This window comes from Culex pipiens, chromosome 3 (genome assembly GCF_016801865.2).
Source record: "Culex pipiens pallens isolate TS chromosome 3, TS_CPP_V2, whole genome shotgun sequence".
In the NCBI taxonomy this organism is placed as follows: Eukaryota; Metazoa; Arthropoda; class Insecta; order Diptera; family Culicidae; genus Culex; species Culex pipiens.
Window position 1 is genome coordinate 121,462,421 of NC_068939.1, and position 24,238 is coordinate 121,486,658.

The window sequence follows — 24,238 nt, forward strand, 5'->3', positions numbered from 1 at the left end:
TTACCTCCAATATCTATCATATCATCATCACCATTTTTGACAACCATCTCCATAATTTCAAACGCATGAAGACGTATGAAATGTCATTTTCCCTAACTCCTAACAAGGTTTTAACAAAGGCTTTATCAAGGCTTTAAGGAGGTTGTTAGGATTTCGTTGTAAAGCCTTGAACTCCTATGTGGGTTTTATAAATAGGCCGTAACAACCTTTTGCGGAGGTCCTTTTGGGTTTTAAGTGAGGTTTATCGGGGTTCTGGGGAGGCTGTTACGACTTGGTGGTTTTAATGTTGGTTTTGGCTGATAGGTTTTATAGCGGTTGTGACAGCTTTGATAAAGCTTAAAATGTTACTTGGGGGGTTAAGTGTACCTACATAAAAATTGTAAGAATAGTTCAAGTTAAACAATGTAAATAGGCCAAATCTGAAGTGTAAACAAAGAGTCTGTCCTGTTTTTTCTAATGTACACATCCACTGACGTAAGCAGGACAGACTGTTTACACTTCAGCTTCCGCCCATTTACATTGTTTTGCTTGAAGTGTTCACCTCTACCATCTTGGTCCCAAACTACGCGCCGCCCATCAGCCGCCGCCGCCCGCCGTCATCGTCGTCGCCGCCGCACTGACCTGACAGTTGCGAGTCAAAATGGCAGTGCAAGGTTGAAAAATTTGCTTCGCGAGTCCTCCGTCGTCAACAAAAGTGGTCGCGGAAAAAAGGTGCAAATCGGTGCGTATCGGCGGCCAACCCGTGTCCAGCGTGTGCCAGGTACATCCGGGAACCGAACGGTGGGCCACTCGCGGTGGGGGCCGTCCTCCGGGGTGCGGAATTTGCGCAGGAAAAAACACCGCGTCCCTGGCGACGACGACGGCGAAGTAGGGGCCACAGCAAAAAAAAAAAAAAAAAGCAAAGTAAAAAGACACCCCAGGACAAGGCTTGAGAGTGAAGGTGGCGAACGGTGATGGTTGCTGCGACTAGAGCCTAATTTGCGGGCGGCGACAAATTTGTCTGCGAGACGGAATGGGCTAGACCGTCATCACAGTAGACGCCGCGGTTGGTAGAAGTAAAACGTCAAGAAAGTCAATCTTGAAAGTGGACCACATTGGCTGGATCCAGATTTCTTAGGTTCGGCTAGGAAATTGTCAAGGTGGTGGGTAGCTTCCGCTGGTTTTTTCTTCTCCAAATTTCTTTGTTACGAGAGGGAGGCCACTGTACAGGCCGGAAAATGTTATGTTTTAGTTTTGTAAATCTTTGAGAGAATTTGCTTAGGTTTCTGTGTTGCACTTATTGGCTTTTCCATTAATTTTGTTTTGTTCAGAAAATTTATAAAATAAATACGGAAGATACAAATGGATCATGAAAGATTTTAATAAGGACAACACAATTTCTAAGTTCTGGGAATCAATTGAAAATTTAATAAACTTAGCTATACATTCAAGAAATTTAGATAAACGTACCCGATGAGATATTGATTAAATGATCTGGAAACCCTGTCGCAAGATAGAGCTACTTAAGTAGGATTTATCCAATGTTTTATGGTCGGATGATGTACTTTTTGGGTAAAAATGGGTTCTGCTATTGTTTCGTTGGTTTTTAATTGGTGAAAACATCGCAACAGCCAACTTTGGGTTACTCTGTGGCATAGACCTAGGCATGAAAAGGACACCAATTGAACGAGCTAAAACCCCGCAACTTCGATGTTGTAGCACTGCAGGAGATGCGCTGGAAGGGAGCGAAGATGTGGGAGGCTGATGCTTTGGAGGTCACCATGTACCAGAGCAAGCTGGGAACCGGCTTCATAGTGTTGGGCAAGATGCGGAGTCGTGTGATAGATTGGGAGCCGATCGACGACCGAATGTGTAGGTTGAGGATTAAAGGCCGTTTCTTCAACTATCTCATCTTCAACGTACATTGCCCACACGAGGAATCATCCGATGCCGTGAAGGAAACGTTCTACGCGAAGCTGGAGCAGAAGTTCGGCAGCTGCCTGCAGAGGGACGTCAAGATCGTCATCGGAGATATGAACGCCCGCATAGGAAGGGAGGAGATGTACAAGCCGGTGATAGGGCCGAACAGCCTGCACACCGTCACGAACGACAACGACCAGCGCTGCATCTACTTCGCAGCCTCCCGCGGTATGGTGGTACGGAGCACATTCTTCCCCCGGAAAGACATCCACAAAGTCACCTGGACATCGCCTAACCAACGAACAAAAACACAAATCGACCACGTCCTCACCGACGGCCGATTCTTCTCGGACATACGGAACATCCGCACGTACCGCGGTGCGGACTCCCACTCGAACCACTACTTGGTTGGTGCAAGCATGCACTCAAAACTGTCGACGACGGAGCCGGCTCCCACCGCCGTTCAACACCGAGCGGCTGCGGCTCAGCACTACGTACATCAGCTGGAGGCGAGCCGCCAACGGAGAAGGAACTTGGCGCTGCCTCGCTCAACGTTGGATGGAGCAGCATACGGTCGGCCATAGGCAGTAGGTAGTCCGGTCCGAGTCGGAAAACAGCGCTGGTTCGACGTGAAGAACACAGCTTATGCGGTGAAGCTGATAGCCGCAACCGATGAGAACTAGCCAAGGCTATGCACCGCAAGCCAACATCTGTCGAGACGCTAGCGGGACCTTCTCATGGACGAAATGTTGGATAGGTGGCAGCAGTTCTTCAACGACAACATTGACATAAATCCGAGAGACAGTGGAAAGGGTGTACGCCGACTTGAAGACACAAGCAGGACGAATTGGACAGGCCATGAATACGACGAAAACGAAGTACATGAGAGGAAGTGGCTCAAATGACATTGGTCTCTCGAGACTGTGGGCTGTGGGTACACTGACACTGATTAGGCCGGTGTTCCGCTATGGTCACGAGAGCTGGACGCTGCGCTAAGAAGACGAACGAAAGGGTCCTGAAAGAAATTACGAAAGTTAAATGGTGTCTGGTAGCTACACTAGATACACAATAAGTTTGTATTCTTTGCTCCCAAAAGATTAGACAAACAGCAATGAGAGTGACGCCACGGTTCCCGGATTATAAACATTCAAGACCTTTACAATAAAGCCCAATCGCGACAGTTAATCGTAATAATTTGTCTATACTCATTGTAGAATTCAACGTTTACTACTGTTAACAAGTTTAGCTGGGCTCAAACAAAACCGCGCAACCTTCTAGAAAGAAAAGGGACTCGCGCTCGCGCCAGCATGGAGGAAGACGGCGAGTACGCGGACGGCGAAATCGTGTGGGTGAAGCTCAGCTATTGCTGGTGGCCTGGCGAGGTGCTGGCCGGTAGCCGCCTCACCGATGAGTTTCTCAGCACGCTCAAGCGGCGCCCGCTGGCCGTCGTCAAGTTCTTCGACGAGGATTCCTAGTGAGTTGACTCGCAGTGGGATGTTTCAGGGTAAAGTACTTACTTGCGTTGTTTTCGTTGCAGCGAGTATGTGAAAAATACCAACTTTATCTACAAGTATAACTGCAGCAGGAAGCACGAGTTCTTGAGAAAAGGATTGGGTAAGTCTGAGCATTATCGTCTCTTTCAATATGGATCCTAATCGAGTCTTCTTGCAGAGCAATACCGCGCAAAGAACAAACACATGGTCAAGTTTCCGGCGGACGTGATGCAGGCGGAACGCGCCACCGGCGGCGATCCGAACATTGTCAACTCGACCGAGTTCCTGCCCCAGAAGCGCGAGAGCTACGCGGACATCTTCTCGCCGGACAAGTCCAAGGGCGGCAAGGGCAAAGCTTCCGGTAGGTTTTTCGACCATCGCCATTTGCTCGAACTTTTAAGCTAAAATCTCATTCCCAACAGCTACGACACCCCGCGGTGGAAGCCCGAAAAAGGCGCCCGCCATTTCGCCCAGCAAGATCATCCCGGTGATTCCGGTACGCAAGCATGAAGTCCGGATCCTGGGCCAGGCCTCGTCCCCGTCGGGTATCGCCAGCCGCAGCTCGCTGGGTGGCTGCCCGTCGACGCCGAACAACTCCAGCCTGAACGCGTCAACGTCGTCTTCGGTGGGAGAGCCTGGCAGCAGTGCGCTGTCCAACGTGTCGGCGGCCAGCCCCTCGCAGATCTACCACTGCCACAAGTGTGGCTTCGAGAGCAGCCGCCAGAACGTGATCGTGCTGCACACCAAGTACTGTCGGGCGGTGCCGCTGGCGCCGTTCAACATTCCAGCTGTTCGAGGTTTGATATTGCTTCGATTTTGAGTTTGTAATTGGAATAACCGAAAGTTACCCCTTTGTAGAATCTAAATCACTGCAATCGACAACGGCGCGCACCACTACCGTGGAGGATCCAGTGACACCGAAGGCTGCACCGAAACTTCGGGAAGAACCACCCCAGCAGCCACCAGCAGCTGCTCCCGCAGACGAGGAAGAACTGGTCGAGGTCATCCAGGTGGTTGAGGAAAAGACACCGGCAGCCGTTGGTCGTTCTAGCCGTACTCCACGGACGGCAGCCAAGGCGGCGACTCCAACGCCGAAAGTGGACCGAAGGAAGAACCGCGGTGGACGTGGCAAAGCTGTTGCGACGCCTGTCGTGGAAGTTGAAGCCGTTGCCGCTGACGAGGAGAAGGTCGAAGTGCTGCAAGTCAGTGAGGAGGAACCACCGGCGGAGGAGGTCGTACCCGCACCGGAAGTCGGTAAAAGTCTGGACGATTCTACTGGGAAAGACTCGAAGGGCAAGGCCGATGTTGAGTTGAAGAACGAGCTGCTGGCGGATTGGAGCGAGGATGAGCAGGACGAGCAAGAACTTAAGGAAGACAAGAGGAAAGCAGCATCCAGCGATGAGTCGGAGAAGGTTGAAACCACGGAGAAGGCTGCCCCCGTGATCAGCATCACCGATTCCAGTGCAGAAAAGTCGGTAGAATCTTCGCCGCAGCTTGCTTCGCCGGTTTCGTCGTCGTCCGGAACCACGATCAAGTACCGGAACATCCCCAAGAAGCAAAAGCGCGAGTTTATCGAAGTCACGAACGATCAACCGGCGACAACGCAGGCGGTTACGATTGAGAAATCTTCGAGCGAAAGCAGCATCAGCACGGCGGCCACTTGCGGAGACAAAACCGCATCGTCCAGCAGCGCCGACAGTCTGCCGGAGCAGTCGCGACCACTCAGCGCCAAGCAGCGAATCCTGGACCGGGCCACCCGCGGTTCGAGCAAGTCCAACAGCAGCAGCACCGAAGAGTTGAAGCCGGTCATCGTGGCAGCCACCGCCGCCGCCTCAGCGGAATCTCAGCATGACTCAGCGTCCACGAGTGACGAAACCAAGAAGGACATTGCGTCCTGCTTCGACTTCAAGGAGGAGGAAGAGGAAGAAGTGGTCTTGAGCAAATCTCCCCGGAGGTCACTGTCAAACAGGCGCGACGTTTCGCTGGACGCCAAGCAAGAGCAGGAAGAGCTGGAACGTGCCAAAAAGGACGCCGAGTTGAAGAACGAAATCGATTCGTTGCTGAACGAAGTCAGCGTCCCATCACTTCCAGACCTGCCGAAACTACCCGTCAGTCCAAGGGCCACCTCGCCAGGACCTTCGCAGGAAATCATTTCACCCCAATCCAAAGAGGAAATCGACCGCAACCGAACACTTCCCCCGAAGGAGCGCGGCAAGCGCATCTTCAAGACCCGCAATAAGCCAACCGTCGAGAACGAAGCGATCGCCCTTGAGCAGTCCAAGGCGATCGTGCTGGACTTTGTGAAAAAGTCCCACGAAGAAGAGGAAGCACAGCAGCAGCAGGAAGCAAAGCTCAGCTCGGAGTCGCCCACCACAACAAACGACGACTCGCAAGAGTCGGTTCAATCTGCGGTGGCAACGGAGCCGCAAAGGTTCGAAAACTCCGAATTCGCCGCCATCAAGGCCAAGCGAGCGAAACTTCCCGTTGAGGAGGAACCTCCCAAGGAGGAAGAATCCACGGTGAGCTCCAGCAACGAAGAGCCTAAACCAGCTACCGCAGAACAACCAGACTCCCTTCCAGTGTCCATCAGCAAGGATCAGCTAACGCTGGAAGTGCTCGAGATAACGACCCCATCGCCGAAGAGCCGCAAGGGCAAGCAACAGCCGCCCAAGCAAACCATCGTGAGTCCGATCGTGCTCATCGAAAAGCTACCGGAACCGGTCGAGGAGGAGCAACAGCCGGAGGTCACTCCGAAAGCTACACCGGCTAGGAAGAAGCGTGCCGGTGAAATGGATCAGCTTGACCTGACGGCGCTGGATACGCCACGATCGCGCCGAGGTCGAAGCGCCAAAGCAGAAGAACCTACGCCGGAACCGGAACCACCCAAAGAGATCGAAGCGGCTGCTCCCGTTGAGAAACGCAAGGCTAAGCGAGGCAAAAAGGAGGAAGAAGTGCCGGCGGTTGATGAAACTCCAGAAGTTGAGCCCAAACCAAGCAAGTCAAAGCGCAGCAAGCAAAGTCAGCAACGGTCAGCGGATTCAACCGCCGATTTGCACGCTGAAGTTGACCCCGTTGTTCCTACCAGTGTCGAACCTGCTCCGGAGGAGCCGGTTGTAAGCGAACCTGCGCCGATCGTGGAGCCTGTCGTCGCGAAGCATCAACCAATTAAGATGATCATCAAGTCCAAAGGCAAAAAGTCCAACTCGGAGCTGATCTACGATGATCCGGTCGTGGCACCGGAACCCAAGCCGGAAGAAACGCAGGAAAAGCTGCTCAAATCGCCGAAGAGTTCCAAGAGGAAAAAGGAGGAACCGGCGGTGGAACCTCCGGCCGAGGAAGCCGTTGAATCGCTGGCGAAATCGCCCAAATCGAAGCGACCCAAGGTCAAAGCTAGCGAAAAGCCGAAAGAACCGGAAGTCAGTGTCGGCGGCCCTAGTGCTACGGATTTGCAAGTTGCCGAAGCGCTGATTCAGCTTCCGGAAGCCCCGGTGATTCCCCCTAAAGTCGCCGTCGTAGATGATCAGGAAATGGTCGAAGTCAAATCGAACAACTCATCTCCGGTACATTCAAAGACCATTAATCCAAGGAAACGACACCTGCAAAAGCTGATGGACACGGCCGAGGTGATCGTCGAGCAGCCCCCACCGGAGATCGTAACCATTCCAGAGAAGAAGAAACGCGAAACGATCGTCGAAGTGGTCAGCGTGGCTCCGGCTTCCATCGTGCAAGATCTGCCGGCCAAAACTACCACCGTCGTAGTTGCAAGCGTCCCTCCTCCCGACGAGGACAAGTTCGACATTGACAACATCCCGATCGTGATGGACGACAGCGAACTGCTCGAGGACAGCACCATCTCGACGACCTCCAACACCGACAGACGATCAACGGTGGCGCCCGTCGTCGCTCCGGTAGACGAGGACGTCAAGCTGATTTCCACCACCAAACCCATGACAAAAAAGATTGTGATTGTCAAGAGCAGCAACGGTTCCGCCAAGATCGTCGGAAGGAAGGAGTCTCCAGCCGTTGCGAAGAAAAATCTCGCCATCAAGTCCACCACCATTACCATCAAACCCCCGCTGGATCAACTCTCGCCGACGAACGTGACGACCCGATCCCCGGCACACTCACCGACCCCGATGCGATCGGCACAGCTCGTACAGGCCAGCAGCGGCGGTCAGATCGTCATCACCAGCAAGGGCACGGTTCTAACCACCCAGTCGCCGTCCACTTCGACCGCCCGAAGCCATTCGTCGGACGGACTCAAAACCCACGTCTCTCAATCCCACTCCAAGCCGGCCATCGTTTCCTCGGTGGTCAGCAGCGCAAGCTCAATCAGTAGCAGCAGCAGCAGCAGTTCCGCAACAAAAGAACTCCCCGAATCTGCGGCAAACTCAACACCGCAACGACCTGGAACTGGTGCTGCGGCCGCGATCAAATCACCCGCCAAGATTTGCGTGCAGTCGCAGGAGATCATTCACCCGGCTACGAAGCCCCGACCGGTGGCTTCCTCCCCCGTCGTGGTACAGAAGGTCACGACGGAAGTCGGGCAGCAGCACAAGAAGGGACTTGCAGCGGCGTCGGCGTCGTCGCAGAAGAAGAGTTCGGGTAAGTTAATTGAAAGCTTGCTTAACTCAAACTTATTTAATGCTACCTTAAATTTCAGGCAAAAAGCAAGCCGAACCTGGAACTTCCGGCGGCAAGCCGCTGTTCGCGACCTCCAAGGGCGCTCTCATTACGTCCCAGCCGGCGACCACTTCTTCGGTGAACCCGGGCAAAAAGAACCACCGAGTGATCAAGATTTCGCCCCAAAAGTTAAAGGAGTTCACCCGGTTAGGCATGGTCGAGGACAAGGGCAAGGGCAAAGTACTGACCGCAAGCGGTATGAAAAAGTTCCGCCAGGAGCAGGAACAGTTGCTCCAACAACAGCAACAGCAGCAAGAACCCCAGTCAAAGCCGGACAAGCCCATTCAGCGGACGGATTCGATCGACGAGGAACCCTCGACGTCCACTCCGACTCCACCACCGCCGGCTGACGCACCAGCAGAGGTTGTAGTGGCCGCCGCAGCAGATTCATCCGTAAAGGAACTGCCACCAGCCTCACCAGTCGAGCCGGAACAATCCCCAGAAGTCGCGGAGGAAGAACCTGCAAAGCCGGAGGGAATCGTCGAAGAAAACGAAGCAGCCGCCGCCGAGACGGAACCCGAATGTAGCAGCTCGTCCAAGGTCAAACCGGTTCCTGCCGCGGAAGAGGCCAGCGAGTCAGCATCGGCACAGCCGGAAGTGCCCGCAGAAGCGACCAGCGAATCCAGCTCCAACGTGCAGGAATCATCCCAGCTGATCGCCGTACCGGCGGAAAACTTCGGAGGACCTGCGAACCTCTTCTATCTGTGCTCGGTCCGCGAGGAAGGCTTCGTTCCGGTGAACAACGAACTGCTCTACCTGGACTCGTCCAACCAGCTGGTGGCGCTGCCCGAGCAGGCTTCGGTCGAGGACATTGTCCAGCAGGCAGCCGGCCAGGAAGTGCTGGAAATTCCCGCGGGTGAACACGCGGCCGTTGACGTGGAAGGTGCCGTCGAAGCGGGTCAGCAGAACATTTTGCTCAACACCCAGGACGGGCAGCAGATCATCCTGGACCAGCAGAGCCTGATGGCGTTGGCCGCGGCTGGCGCGGACACGTCCCAGCTTCTTACTCCCGATGGACAGCAAATTGTACTGCAAGGTGAGTGACGAGGGTGCTTGACTTGAGTGTGGCATTTTCGGGTTTGTTTTTGCATGCCTCGGCGTAGATCGTTGAACCATAGAACGAAGAATCTGCAGGAGATAAGCACATTACCTACACATTATCCAAATTGATTTAAACATGTAACAATGCAACAATGTGGCTGCATTCCTCAATTGGAGAAGCATACGTGATGATTATTGCATTCGACCGTAATTTCTCGATCTACCATCGACAAATTACAACTGACGATCGAGAAAATCTCGATATGAGTTCGAAGCTCGTCTTCAAAACTTTTAAAAATTCATAATTTTCAGAAATTTAAAAAATTATAAAAATTTTAGAAATTTAAAAAAAATCTAAATTTCTGAAATTTAAAAAAATAAGTTTTTATTTTTTTTAAATTCAAAAATTTCATTTTTTTATTTTTTTAAATTCAAAAATTTCATTTTTTCATTTTTTTAAATTCAAAAATTTCATTTTTTTAATTTTAGAAAAATTTTAAATTTTTAAGAATTTTTAAATTTTTGAATCTTTTGAAATTTTTAAAATTCTTGAATTTTTTAAATTTTTCGAAATTTGTAAAATTTGTGAAATTTGTGAAATGTTTGAATTTCTTGAAGTTTATTTTTTTTTTGATTTTCTTTAATTTTTTTTAATATTTTGATCAGGGCTTGCGAAATTTCGACTTTGTTTGTGATAACTGACAGAACACTCCAATCGTCTTCACCACGACAACCTAATTTTTACATTCTACTTTCGTTCGTTTCACACACAAAGGAATGAGTGCTACGCAAAGTCACTCACACAATCATTGACTTCCCTCCAGGAGAAAAATCGCTAAGAGAGCGGTCGTTTGACATTCTACCGAGATTCCGATCATCTCTCGAATGATAGCAATCATATGACTCCTGTCACCACGCAGCATACACTAGGAAGAGGGAGACAAAAACGAGAGAAAGAGAAAGAGCATGTTGTCTCGTTCGGGCGGCTGCTTGAGTGGTGCTCATTTTTCGTTCGTTTCGTCTTCGTGTTTACGTTCATCGACCGTCGCCAAGCAATGACGGTCATGATAGGCGTTGTGTGTTAGCGATCAAATATCGTTTTGGGAAATGATCGCTGACAGAATGTTCTATCGAATATCGAGCAGTCCCGTTCAGTGATAGATCCCTTTTCAAGCATTGATTTTGATTTTCAAATCTCTTTTTTTGCATTTTTTATTATTTTTTTTTATTTTAAAAATTAAAAAAAGTTTTTTTTAATTTTTTTTTTGAATTTTTAAAAATCCTGCAGTTTTTAAAATTTAAAAAAAATCAATTTTTTGAAATTTTTAAAATTTGAATTAAAAAAAATTTAAATTTTAATATTTTTAAGTTTTTGAAAATTTTCAAACTTTTAATTTTTGGAAAAAAATGAAATTTTTGTTTTTTTTTCTGTAATTTCTATTTTTTTAAAGTTATTTTTTTTTTAAATTCTGAGGTTTTTTAAATTGGTTGAAGTTAGTAAGAAATTAACTGAGATTTTTTATTTTGTTATTTTTCACATTAAAAATATTGAATTCAGGATTTTTTTTAAATATTCTGTTTAAATATTGCTTTATTGCAAGATAAAATCACGTTTCTCCTTCGCTGTGAGTGACAGGAGATTATTGCCGCCTAACTACCGCAGTGTAAAAATCAGCAAGTTGAACTGAAATTGTGCGTTGATTTGGATGTCAACTTGGTTTGTTTTGAATATTTTCCTAAAAGTCAGCTGAAAACTCAAGGCAACCTTTGACAACAGCTAAAAATTTGTTCCGCGGTTGTCATGCGACCATTATCTTGCGGTCGTATCACCGCGCGTGAACTCTAATTATTGACGCCCGCAGTAATAAAAAATATATTCAAAAAAATGGCATTATGGCATTAATTTCTCGCTCCACGATCGAGATTTATCAACAGTAATATTACGATCTTAATTTATCGATGGTGAACCGTAATTTGTCGATGGTAGATCGATATTTGTCCATGGTAAGTCGTAATCTTACTATCGATCGAATACAATCATCACCACGATAAACTAGAAGGTTCCAAGAATCACGCGCAATTTACTCTTTTTCCAAATTATGTTGGGAGCTTTCAAAAATTATTAGAGAATAAAGGATCATGCATAAACCACGTGCAAATTTTCAAATGATTGCAATGTTCATTTAAAATGCACAAATTGCACTTTATTTTAGGGAGCGTTCTTTTATTACGTAACGCATAATTAAGGATTTTTAAACCCCCTCCCTGCCTTCATAACAAATTGTAACAGGGGCGCTTATTCAGACCACTTATCCATTGTGCATGTATTTGATCATAAACTCTCCCAGAGATCGATTGAGGATGAGAAGGCGCTGTTCAGCTTGACCACGGAAGTTCGCCCTAACGTTGCCATCACAGCTTGCGCACTTTATACGCACCTTAACGTTGCTGATGATTAAATTTATCCTCATCTATGGTTCAACGTTTTACAAAAGTGTAGTGGTGTAGTACTGTATAAGCTAGTATATTTTCCGTCCTCCTTTTATTTCCTTCATTCGCTTGCTCACTCACACCAGTACCACAAAAAAAAGAGAAAAGAGTTGTGCGCTCTCTGTTTTGAGTAGTATCTTTTTATTCCACCCAAAAGTGGTACAAGTCGACCTCGGTAGTCTCTTTAGTTTCCCTTTTTCTCGTTTCTCTGGTCCTTTCTTCTTCCTTTTTTCCAATGAATGCGCTTTTTGGCCAAACACACCGATCCTGAAACCAAAATTCTGTTTTTCTTTTTTCGTTTTTGTGTTTTTTTTTTCTCTCTTTCTCTCTCTCTCCTGTTTATAGGTAGCATACTCACCACTTCTGATTCGGTTGATGATCCAGAAATGGCTTGAAAAAACTAAACGCAAATTAGAAAAAAAATCTTCTTGTTCAGTAACAAAAAAAAATACGTGCGCGTGCGTGTGACAGTGTGTGAGTGAGCTTCGCATCGTTACGCGGTTTGCTTTGTCTGTGGGGGTAAAGGTCGCGCGCGTGCACCATCTTCTATTGTGTAGAGTGGAGTGTGAAGAACATATGCTACTTATAACGAGATACACACACACCGTATAACCGACGACACGACAAGACACTCGGTGCAAAAATCTGAGTTAAAACAGGTCCCACCGTGAATCCCGTGAAATCACCGTGATTGACAAAAGTCACGGTAAATTGAAAGACCCCTCGGGTTTTGCTTAAATTTAAATCAACTCGCAACACTGTTTGAATGTAAATATTTACATTGGTCATAACCTCATTCATTTTTTTTTTTGGAAAATTCGCAGGTTCAAGATTCTTTCCCGGCGTTTCTAACGCCGGAATTTGGTCTCATTACGGCATTGGCCGGTGCCCTGGCCAAGACGTGAAGACGACGGAAATTATGTTATATTCAAATAACACGCACAGCGCAAGAAGCATCCCTCCGATGACTTTAACGGCATCTTCCGAAACACTTCCGTTTTTAACAGCGACCATTTGGTACCAAAACGGTTGGAGCTGCTCAGGCCGTACGAAGTTCCGGAACCGTTCCGAAGGACTATCCATTGTTGTCCTAAGAATTCTAGCTTCCTGCTGCCGGAACTAGAACTTATCAAAAGCGGATCGGTTCGTTGAGGCTGGCGTAACCGGCTGCAGGTGCTTAACCAGATTTAACACGACAATCTGTACGGCATTTATCGGGACTGGCTCTTGGAAGCTAGGAAGGGGAACGATTGTGGCGCGTCAGCTGTCGGAAGCCGTGGATAATTCGCGGGATATTTGCTTCAGAAAAACTGGCTTTGCTGGCAAAACTTTTTTCCCGGAATGGTCTAGATTATGGGGGATTAGTTGATGCTCCCGAGAAAAACGACGGTAGAGTAGATCGAGTTGTCGCGAAGGTTTCTTTCGTTGGTGTATCACGTTATAGAACTGCTCAAGAATAGCTTTATCTTAAAGGATCCCAAGAAGGTTCTGGGGAAAGAGAAGAACCGAATAACAAGTTTTGAGTAGTTCCAGCTGAGTGAGGCCGCCCACAACCATTGCCACTTCGAACGCGGCCGTTCGGTTGTTCAAGTTCTAGGGTGGGTTCTATGGGTGGAACAGGTACTTAAGTAACAATTTCTTAGACGACTGTGGCAGTGCCAAGAAGATTAGCTACCTGTTCCCTTTCTTAAGCTTTGGTGCCGCGAAAGTGACGGAACAATGGCAGGCGACCCGAAACAGCTTTTACCGGTTATCCAGTACGATTTCCTCGACGAAATAAACCACGGAATTTCGCTGCTGGAACGCCTAATCGATTGTGGTTACTAGGATGAACCCACCGGATGCTACGATCAGCGCGTCATGATGCTAGAATGTTCGCTTTAGGGTGATCGCATCAGATGCGGGACAACTTCCGACCGTAAAAAGCTCTGGTCAAATTCCCCGACCACGTGTTCTGCAAGGGTCATCGCGACAACGGTTCCACCAGTCTACCAGTACGCCGAGGACATCATATGAACGGAATCATTGTCAAGAAAACATCCCTCCCTCCACCCCTGGAGTTTTTATTGCATTCTACAACGCCTCTTAACGCATAGTTATCACCATTTCCTATTAAACTCCGTCGTCCACCTGTAGGTTCCCGTCGTTTCGCCTTCGCTACAACTTTTCTGCAGCATGATCTGTCCTTTCAGCTTCTCCGACTGCTATTTGATCTTCTCTTTTTCTCGTCCAACTGCTGGTATCGTTGATCGCGTTTTTGGGCACGGGCAGCCCGCTCGTCTTCGCTGGTCGAGTAGACCATCGTCAGTCTACTCGTAGTGTCAGTCACAGGATAATCTACCCGCAGTTTCTTTGGCAGACCTCTACGACCGGTGTGCTAGCCTCCGTCATGCCCTGCAGGTCAAGCTGCTACACAGCTTGGTGTACTTTTTTCGCCGCGCTTTCTGCCGATGATGTCCCACTTTTCCGGCGAGCAAACTGCGTTGAGGCAATCTGTTCCCGACTAAGCTGATGATGTCCGTTCAACTTGGACACGCGTCAGAGTCGCGATGCGTTTGCCAAAGTTACACACTGTTTCCTATACGAGCGATCGCATCGGCGCGATATAGATAATCTTGAACTCGTCCACGTTGATCGTTCCGTCGTCGTTGATGTGCTTAAAGATTTCGCGCATCATGGTGGCAAATCTGCGTTCATTTTACCGGCACTGGTTGAGGCGCAAAGTAGCAGATTTACATCGCTCTCGAGGGCCGTCTTGTACAGGCGACTTTCTATTCTGTTGAGCGTTTTGAAGCCAGCGAACACGGGTTGCACGTACTTGAGCTGCTTACCGATGACCATCAGTCCCATTGCCTCTTCGGAGGGTTTTGGCTTTAACGCCGGCACGTAAACTTTTTCGTAACCCTTGCGCTGTTCGCAGAAACTTCTTTTTGGCAACTGGCACCGTTTGTTTGCCATCAGATGGGATCTCTTTTCACCATCGTAATCATCCAACTCTTGCTGTCCCGTGTCCAGCTGGTGCAAGATCTTCGCCAGGAACGGATCGGCCTTTTCGCGAATATCAATCTCACTTACGCTCTGCAACGAAGCCAGCATCGTCCAGAACAGAATAATCTGAAAAGAGAAAATCAAAACAGTCAAACCTAAGCAAATGGACCAGCTGTCCCAGTATGTAGAGTGCTTTTACCTTCTTGCCTTCCTCGTTGCTGCCGAGATTTTCCGCGTGAATCATTCCGTTGATCTCCTTCGTCCATCACGTTCCTCGTCGCTCTCCTCTTCCGACCCGTACGGTCACTCCGACGCCCGCTCCCGCAGCGACAGCCGAATCCGTCCTAAAGTCGGTGATCTTATCCTTAAATTGGCCAACAACGCGTAATCATCCGAGATTCGTTTGAGTGGCCACTGTGGCCATATAATTTCATTCCGGAGTTAAAGAACCAGGTTGGGAAGGAATTTGACGACGTTGCGAAAAACAAACAAAAAATGACATTTCTAAATGTCAAAGTAGCAGTGCTGCTGATTTTATCATTTTTTTCAGGGAAACGTCAGTTCGACCGGTTTGACGTTTCGAGTTCCAAAGGAAGCGGAGGGGTAAGCCGATTTGGTGCCCACTTTTTGAAAGCGAGTGGCTTGTCGTGTCGTCGGTATAACCATCTTAACTGCTGCTACAACTATTAATATTAGCTACGTTAACGATAAATGCATTCGTTTGTGTGCGTGTGCTTCTATTACCCTTGTATAACTCTAGACTCACCTTTCCGATAGTTTAGCTTAAGTGCAAAGATATTGTATATTGAAGAATATATAGAGATGCATACATTGGCGCCAGTTGTGAAAAGAGCAATTCTTTCGTTTATTTCGACCAGTTGTAGACATTTTTAATGAATTTTGTTTTATCAAATTTGGAGTAGGGTTATGCAGTTTATGAACTCAAAGTTGGTGTTTGTATTTAGGACATAATCCAAGTTTTAAAGTTAATGCTACTGTACTGGAACCATCTGTCATTATAATCCAAGCATTATTAAAGTAACTTTTAAGTGTGACCGAATAACAAACTTGCCCTTTAATTGTTGCTTTTTAGAAAGAAAAATCCGAAATTACCTGAACAAAATAAGAAGCCTTTGATTTAGGAATAATTCTTCCGGGAGTTATCCACAAAATAATCGAGCAGAGCTGATATCTGGAGTTTTTTTTAAAAGGTCCAATAAACCAAATTTTCAGTTTTTGCTTTTTGGGTGTTTTTTAATACCCCTGACTCAAGGCGGTTTCAAAAAAACCCAAAAAGCAAAAACTGGAAATGTTGTTTATACGACCTTTTCAAAAAAAAAAAAAACTCCAGTTATGTACAAACATGTTATTCTCTTGTAATGCAAAAACAGAAAAAAACAACCGAGCCAGGTTTATTGGCCTAGAATGGAGACGTAAGCCCCGCCCCTTTTGCGCAGTTTATCTCATATTACGTCATTCGCTTTTCTCTCTTTGAAAGAGAATCGCACGTTTGTTCGTTTCAGAAAGCTCTCACTTTCTTTTCTCTCTTTGAAAGATTATTATTGTTATTTTAGAAACCTAAGAAACATTTAGAAAAAAAGACAGTTTCCGCAAAATCTAGGTTATCAAACTTCCCAGGTAGGCACAACTCTTTTTTTCTCCCAGGTCATCCCAAATGTAGCTGAAGTCATCGCGCTCTTCACCACGCACTGTTGAAACGTTTCTCTCTTCCCCTATCTCTCTGTCTCTCGGAACACAGGTTCGGCCCAGGAGCTGCTGGCAGCACTGGCCGTGACTCAACCCGGCCTCGGAATCGCGGTGGCCGCCGAGGGAACCCAAATCATCGTCGCACCAGAATCGTTGATCGATCTGCAAGGTAGTTTTTTTTTCCATTTGAGGGTATTTGGGTTAGTTTTAATGGGTTTGTTGGTTCCTCCAGATGCGCCCCTACCCGGAGAGATCATCCAGGTCAACCCGAACACCACAGTGGAGACGAATGCCGTACTAACGAAGCCACCGATCATGTCGACCGTCGAGGTGCCCAGCAAGAATGGCAACGGAACGACGGACGCCGGCGCGGCGGACAAGGCGCTGGATCCGGTGGCGACGACGAATCTCGACGAAAGCCTGGCCGCGGTCATTGGCGTTCCGGGCAATCCGAACGTGCCGACCTCGCTGGAGCTGCCCATTACGGTGACGAACCCGGTGATTGCCAAAACGACCACCTGCAAGATCAACCCGATCTACCCGACGACGACGGCAATCGCCGCGATTCCGGGCGTCCTCGATCTGCCCCCGACGGCGCTAGCACAAACAGGTACAGATAGCCCACACGTTGAACCGACACACGAGAGTAGTTCTAGCGATGACACCAGGGCTGAGCACTTTAAACACCAAGAAGAAGACGGCGATCGCGGTAAGTCACCAACGACCGCCAACGGCAAACCGACCCTCGATCACGACGACTGCGACGACGATCCGCTGGACGACGAAATCATCCCAAACACGCCCGAATCTCAGATGAACAGCCACGCGGAGATTTCGTCCCAGTTCAGTGACGACGATGACACGTCGCCGGTGGTGCCACTTCCGCGGGTCATCGGCGAAGACGACGACGACAACTCCAACTTTAGCGACGTGATCCCGATCCAGCCGAACGTGATCCTGCGCAACATCAACAACGAACTGATCAACAACAATGAGAACAGCAACAACAGCAGCAGCGACATGGAGCTGGACCCGGCCGGGAACGAAGAGAACGACCCCAACCAGACGGCGGAAGTGGCCGCCACCGGCTCGGCGAACAGCAATTCCCTCGTGGAGAGATAATATCTGGCACCGTCGGGTGAAGGCGACGAAGGCGCGACGGCGAAGGGCGACAACAACACTCCATCATTGCATGCACTCACAACAACCTCACCACAACAGTCCTCATTCGCGACGAACAACAGACATCAGCAACCTTCGCCGTCACAGCATTTGTTTTTCTAGAACACACACACAAGACCGCGCCGTTCCTATAGGTACATTCCATAAGATCGATTTGTTTTACTCTCTTCTCTTTAGTATTACGTAGGTTTTTGGATTTATATGGTGTTATCTTTGCTGTTCTTGTTAGGATGGTCGCATGTTCTCTCTGTTAGTTTTTCGTTGCACTTTTAAGTTAGTTTAACAGATTGCACCTTATTTTATGTTCTCAAATTTTTTTGTCAGTTTAGTAGCTTGATGATTGTAAAGTTATACCAACGAGCAACTCAACGGAGTTTTCTAGGGAAATCCGCTTGGTGATTTTTAAGAGCTGGGCCAGCTATAAGGATGCCATCAAGAAGCTCAACGACAACTTAGCAGCTATGGTAAGGATGGTATCGGAGCGGAACTCATCATGATGGATCCGGACAAGTTGGCAGCTTGTCTGCACCGGCTGATAGTCAAGATCTGGGACACAGAGCAGCTACCGGAGGAGTGGAAAGAGGGGGACAAGTTGGAATGGGGGAACTAACTCAGATCATCTGAGCGAGCAAAGGATTTTGTTAGTACGTACTAGACCGGTTTCGTGGAGGGGAAATAGACGAAGGACCAAATCTTTTTTGCTACGTCAATTCCTCCAAAAATGTCGCGATTACTAGATCCCAACGCAGCACCTGTTCATCGATTTCAATGCCGCGTACGACTCGGTCGATCGCGATGAGCTATGGAAGATCATGTACGAGAACGGCTTTCCCGGTCCAGCCAGTTCGAGGACGTTCGAGGAGGTGGCTAAGCGGTACACCGAATTGAAGCGGAATAAGGTTGAAGTATCTGCTGGCAGGAGGAACCGAGTCCCTTAGGGCTTGCATAGGACCGAGCGTGACGATCGACGGTGACGAGTTCGAGGTTGTGGAGGAGTTTGTGTACCTCGGATCGTTGGTGACGTCGGACAACAACTGCAGCAGGGAAATTCCCTACGACCCTACGTTTTGGTCATCTTTCTCGGCGTACAAAGTGCTCCATGTACGAAATGCTGATAAGACCGGTCGTCCTCTTCGGGCACGAGACGATGCTCGAGGAGGAGCTGCAAGCGCTTGAAGTTTTCGAACGGCGATTGATTAGGACGATCTTTGGCGGTGTACGTGAGAACAATGTATGGGTTTTCTGCTACCTCTGGCTCTCTCGTTGCAGTGATTCTGCTGAGAAACAAGTTACTTTTGTTGCAGAAAAGTAAGGGAACGCTCTGCTGCCGATTTTGTGCAGAATTGTAGAATTTGCAAGCACTGAAATATACATAGAGTAGACCAGTAGATTTTTACGGATACAAAACAAATCCTGATAGAATGGTAGAAAATTTCTGCTAGAATGCTGTAAGAATATCCAGCTCTGCAAGTACTCTGCTAGAACCCTGCTAGAACGCCGTGACTGGAAAGCTGAACTTAACATTGAAATTTTATTGAAAAAGTTCAGACTGATGAAGCGAATCCGTCTTGAAGTGGTTCAACAAGAGCGAGTGAAGCCGGTCAGCGTATCGATTAACTTGAGTGAAAAGTAGCAAAGCGAAATCAGTTTGAACACAGAGCAATTCTCTATGAAATCGGTCTTTTTTCTTCAATTTTAATTTTTGTATTTTTTTATCCGACTGCCTTCGGTATACCCAAAAAAGCCATTTTGCATCATTAGATTCTCCATATAATTTTCCATACAAATTTGGCAGCTGTCCATACAAAAATGATGTATGAAAATTCAAAAATCTGTATCTTTTGAAGGAATTTTTTGATCGATTTGGTGTCTTCGGCAAAGTTGTAGGTATGGATACGGAATACACTGGAAAAAATAAAACACGGTAAAAAAATTTGGTGATTTTTTTATTTAGCTTTTTATCACTGCGACTATTTTGAAAAAATTACATAAAAATGGCTATAACTTGAAAACAGTGCACTTTATCAAAATTTCACTTCAGTACTTTTTGATTGCAAATTCAATTTTACATCGAAAAGTGAAGTTAAAAAAAATTTGCGACCAAATTTCGATTTTTTGAAAAAAATAGTATTGATTAAAAAATTCATAACTCGGTCAAAGATTTTTTGCACAACCTGGAAATTTCTGAAAAGTTGGCATTTTATGTCCTCTAAAACATATCAAAAAATAAAAATAGTGTTTTTTTGCAAATCAAGTTTTAGTGATAAAAAGTTAAATAAAAAAATCACCAAATTTTTTTTACCGTGTTTTATTTTTTTCCAGTGTATTCCGTATCCATACCTACAACTTTGCCGAAGACACCAAATCGATCAAAAAATTCCTTCAAAAGATACAGATTTTTGAATTTTCATACATCATTTTTGTATGGACAGCTGCCAAATTTGTATGGAAAATTATATGGAGAATCTAATGATGCAAAATGGCTTCTTTGGGCATACCGAAGGCACCAAAAAAGTTTCAGTCGGATTAAAAAATACAAAAAAAAATCGAATGACCGAAATCCTAGAGAGCTGCTCCACAAAAGAAGGGAATCGATCGAGATCCAATGTGACATATAGAGTTGTCACAAATCTCGTCATCCGGTACAACTGCACAACAAGGTGTGTAAAGGATTTAAGAGCACAGACAATCAGTTTAATAATGGATTCTCAAAGCCAATAGGGTCCTAAAGCCTTATGTAAATTTTTATGCACAACGGTAAAAAATACGATTTGAAACCATTTCTATTCACTTTTTTTTTCATTTTAACGCAAAAAAAAAAAATTATTGACAAAACAACAATTTGTCGATGGATCTACTATGGTCCCCTTCGAACGAGCTGTCAAGTAGGACCTTTTCTGTCAACAAGGGCTGCGAGGTTAATTTTTAAAAATTGATTTAAAAATCCATTTTAAACACTTTGTGGTCGAATATATACACTCAAACCCCGATGGTTTGACTGACACCAACTGTTGTCAAACGAATGGGGTCATTTTTTAGTTTGACACCCCTTTTACACGGAGTTTACACATACCATCAAACGTGTGTTTTGATAGTGTGCGTGAGCGCCGTGTAAAAAGTGACAGTTCGTCACTTTTTAGTTTGACTTAGACCAACCAACGGGGTACAAACTAAAAAAGTGTCATACGAAAAAGTGACCAACCACCGGGGGTTGAGTGTATTTATTTCTGTAGAATCTTAGATGGAGTTAAGCTCAACCTCGTTTTGTTTCTCTTCTAAGCATTTTAAGTTGAAGCACATTAATAAATCAGTCAAAGAAAGATCATATCCGTTTCACTTGTAGCAATTGGTTCCAGTTTACGTAATTTTGTTATCTTTACAACATTTTTATTTTTCTTTATAACTTGAAGAGCTTAAGTTTGAAACAATTTCAAATCAACACACCCTTTTCTCTCTTTTTGCTTACAGATCCATCGACGTCTATCAAATCCGTGTGGGATTGAGAGCCGTTTGGAAAGCTTGGCGACCCGCGTCTTTCCACGTTGTACATACAAAACCGAACAATTTTAGCTGCATCCCAATTTGCTAGTGTATACTTTTAACAGAAAAAGGTTGGTTTTCTCTCTCTAGCTCGTTGAACCAACCTTAACCTTTTTTTTTTGTTTATTTGTGTTATATCATTCACAACTTTTTTTTTTCAACAAATTGAACAATTTTCGTAAATTTGAAATAAATGCTTTTGCAACATTGTTCACCGTTGCATTTGAAAATTCAAATTGAAAACAATAAATCTACACATTTTGCTAGGATGATCACAAAAATAAAGATCAACAGTGAGTCCCTGTGTATCATACTAATCTAGTGTAACAAAATATCTAAACCACCCCCGGCTGTTTGCATAAACAACAATAGTAAAGAGATTCAAAATCTCACCAATAGAACGCGTCCCCTGTTTGCGTGCGTAGTTTCTCTATTCTAGCTCCTCCCACGTTGGGTTAGGGCGGGGCTTGTTGAACCACAGCCAGGTTCTTCTTCTAGTAGTCTTCTAGACATGCTTAGCACGCGTGGTGTTTGCTGCTTACTGCGCGTCCCTTCTAATAACAATATCGATAGTGTTTTAGAAGAAGAAAAAAACAAACACACATACACAACATATAAAATGCAACAGACAACCTTAGACAACACTCATACCAGTCGCTAACAAATGTAGAGAGACAAGTTTGAAAGTTTCGAATTAAATCGTTTACTTTTGAAAACGCGACAACGCGGCGTTTGATTGAAAAGACGGTGAGTGTGGATTATTTTTCGACCGTTTTAAAAGTGAAAATCCAGTGTGCGATATCGGGATGGGATTGTGGCACTCTGAACAGAAGGGCAAGGAATGATGACATTTTGACCGTTGCGTCGGTGGTTAGGAACATACATAGTAATATAACATAAAATACAATACACTTACTATTACTGATATGTATTTATAAGCGTATATATTATATAGCGATGAGTAAGTAATAAAAGAATAAATGTTTAGTAAGTAAAATATTACGAAATTCAAACGGTGTGTTTGGCCTTGCACTTGGAATCTGAAAGAACGTTCACTAATATTAACCAGCTGCTGTTTAGGGTAAACACTTTTTATTAACTTGCAAATCTGGAGTATTTTTTGAAAAGGTCCAATAAACCAAATTTCCAGTTTTCGCTTTTTAGGTGTTTTGAAACCGCCTTGAGTTAGGGGTGTTAAAAAACACCCAAAAAGCAAAAACTGAAAATTTGGTTTATTGGACCTTTTAAAAAAAAACTCCAGAAATAAACTTCATGTTAAACGCAACAAATTATTAAAAATCCATTTAGATTTTTTTTAATTTATCTTTATTGAACATTCTTATAAGAATTACATTTCATTTACATTTTAAGTGGTATGGCTCTTCATCTTTGTTGTATTTTTCGTTTTATTATTAACTGTTCACATTCATTTATTTACTTCAAATTGTTCAACATTTTTGCATTGAATAGAATACATTTGGGTAAAAAAGAAAAAAATCACTTTAACAACTAATTCTTACTTAAAACTAAAAAAAAAATCATTGAAATATACAAAATCACTAGAACGAGTAAACTACGAACTGTATTTCAAGATAAATCCTTCAAGGGTTCTTACTTGTTCCGCACGATTTTTGCAACCACGCAGTGTTGTTGTCATTTCAGAAGTTCTTGTGGAGAAAACAAGTCACTACTGTCACCCTCGTCGTCGCTTGATGCCAAATTTCTACAAACTCAGCTCGTTTTGGGCAGCTCCGATTCTTGGTTGAGTGGTCGCCACCGCAATTGAAGCATTTGCCTTCGATGTCCTCCTCGTTGATTGTGTTGCAAGCTTGAGTGTTGTGCTCACCTTCGCAAGTTGCACAACGACTCTTGATGAAACAGTTCCTTCCACCATGTCCAAACTGCAAACAGTTCGAACACTGTGTCACGTCACGGTGCACTGGACGATAACGTTCCCAAGTCACGATGATGTTGAAAATTGCCCGAACTGCTTTCAGCTCAGACGGCGTTGTCGATCCTTTCTCGAGATGAACCAGGTACAGTTCATCACGATACTTGATGTCCTTGTCTCGTCATCTTGAAGACTTCGATCACGTTCAACTTTAGAGTTTTCAGCTCTTCTTTCAGAACACTCACATCCATGTCATACAGGCCTCGGAGGACCTATTTTATGGGGGCGTTTACCTGGATAGTCATGGCTGTAGTATTCAATCTTTGCGTTGTTCAAGAAATCCCGAACGTAGTTGTAATCCTTTCTGGTAGGTAGCAGAATTTGGAGTCCATCGGCACACAAGCGAATGGAAGCTCGTAAAGCACCAGATTTGATAAACCCGGTCAGCCACTTTCGCACCGAGTCCGATGAGGATGTTTTCACAAAAATGGGTGGCACCTTTTCCCGTCGTTCAAATTCTTCCTTCTCGCTCACGCCCACAGGGAGGGAAGCGAACTGGTTTCCAGACAAATTTTGAGCGTCCTTGCTCAAACAGCCTGGCTTTGCAGGTAGCGCTTCGGCATTCTTTAGCTTCTTCAAATCTGCCGATCCTGCTGGTGAGGACCGCCTCTTTTTCTTGCCGTGAGGCATTTTTGCACTTTTCAGTAGCTAATATCGAGGAGTACCTCACTGATTTGTGGTTCCCAAGGGAATGATCCTCCATTTAGATATTTCGTTGTGGAACTACTTCATGGTGTCGATCCATATCCCAAAATAAAATTCCCTGACTTTTCCCTGACCTCTCCAGACCACCAATTTTGTTTCTATATTTTTTTACTAACATATTGTTTGGAGCGTTTTTATGGTTTCATGCATTTTCTTTTTTGAATATTGGAAATTTTAGATATTGAAAAACTTCAATGACTTTTTAATATTATTTTTTTAACGATTGATTCTGCAAAAACATTAAAACTATTTCTTTTTTTATTTTGTCAATCATTTTTTTTCTAATCGAACATCCAAAATGAGCAACCATAATAATGTCCTATGTTTTTTTATGAGGTGATGTCATTTAAAAAGTTATCCTTTACCAAAAAATCTAGAGTTTTTTGAATAGGTCCTATAAACATATAAAACACAATAGCTTATAGGATCTTTGAAAAAAAAAACGCTAGAAATAATTAATAATTAAAACTGCTGCAATTTTCAAATTGCGATTAGTTAATTTCACTTCATTTCGTAAAAAAAAATTAAAGTTGAAGATTTCAAAAAAAATCAATTAAAA

General features: G+C 45.4%; 3 protein-coding genes across 6 annotated transcripts; 2 read left to right on the top strand and 1 right to left on the bottom strand.

Moving 5' to 3' along the window:
- Positions 1-587: 587 nt before the first annotated feature.
- LOC120413023 (titin homolog) lies at positions 588-22,036 on the top strand. Of its 4 annotated transcripts, none has more exons than XM_039573691.2 (10): positions 589-721; positions 3,114-3,373; positions 3,437-3,513; positions 3,571-3,753; positions 3,815-4,189; positions 4,251-7,997; positions 8,056-9,111; positions 16,354-16,470; positions 16,534-17,617; positions 20,952-22,036. In XM_039573691.2, the coding sequence occupies exons 2-9, from the start codon at positions 3,207-3,209 to the stop codon at positions 17,421-17,423; spliced, it is 6,612 nt and encodes a 2,203-aa protein (XP_039429625.1). In that variant the 5' UTR covers positions 589-721; positions 3,114-3,206; the 3' UTR covers positions 17,424-17,617; positions 20,952-22,036. The 4 variants fall into 4 exon arrangements, with proteins under 4 accessions (XP_039429629.1, XP_039429628.1, XP_039429625.1 ...); XM_039573693.2 differs by having other exon boundaries at positions 16,534-16,911; XM_039573695.2 differs by lacking the exons at positions 16,354-16,470; positions 16,534-17,617 and having other exon boundaries at positions 588-721.
- Positions 1,731-3,000, top strand: LOC120413035 (craniofacial development protein 2-like). The gene is made up of 2 exons (XM_039573708.1): positions 1,731-2,127; positions 2,996-3,000. The coding sequence occupies exons 1-2, from the start codon at positions 1,731-1,733 to the stop codon at positions 2,998-3,000; spliced, it is 402 nt and encodes a 133-aa protein (XP_039429642.1).
- On the bottom strand, positions 12,355-15,233 carry LOC120413027 (putative U5 small nuclear ribonucleoprotein 200 kDa helicase). Its single transcript, XM_039573700.2, has 2 exons — positions 14,794-15,233; positions 12,355-14,720 (listed from the first exon to the last, which is right to left on the bottom strand). Exons 1-2 carry the CDS (start codon positions 14,836-14,838, stop codon positions 14,280-14,282), a joined length of 486 nt encoding a protein of 161 aa, XP_039429634.1. The 5' UTR covers positions 14,839-15,233; the 3' UTR covers positions 12,355-14,279.
- Positions 22,037-24,238: the final 2,202 nt, after the last annotated feature.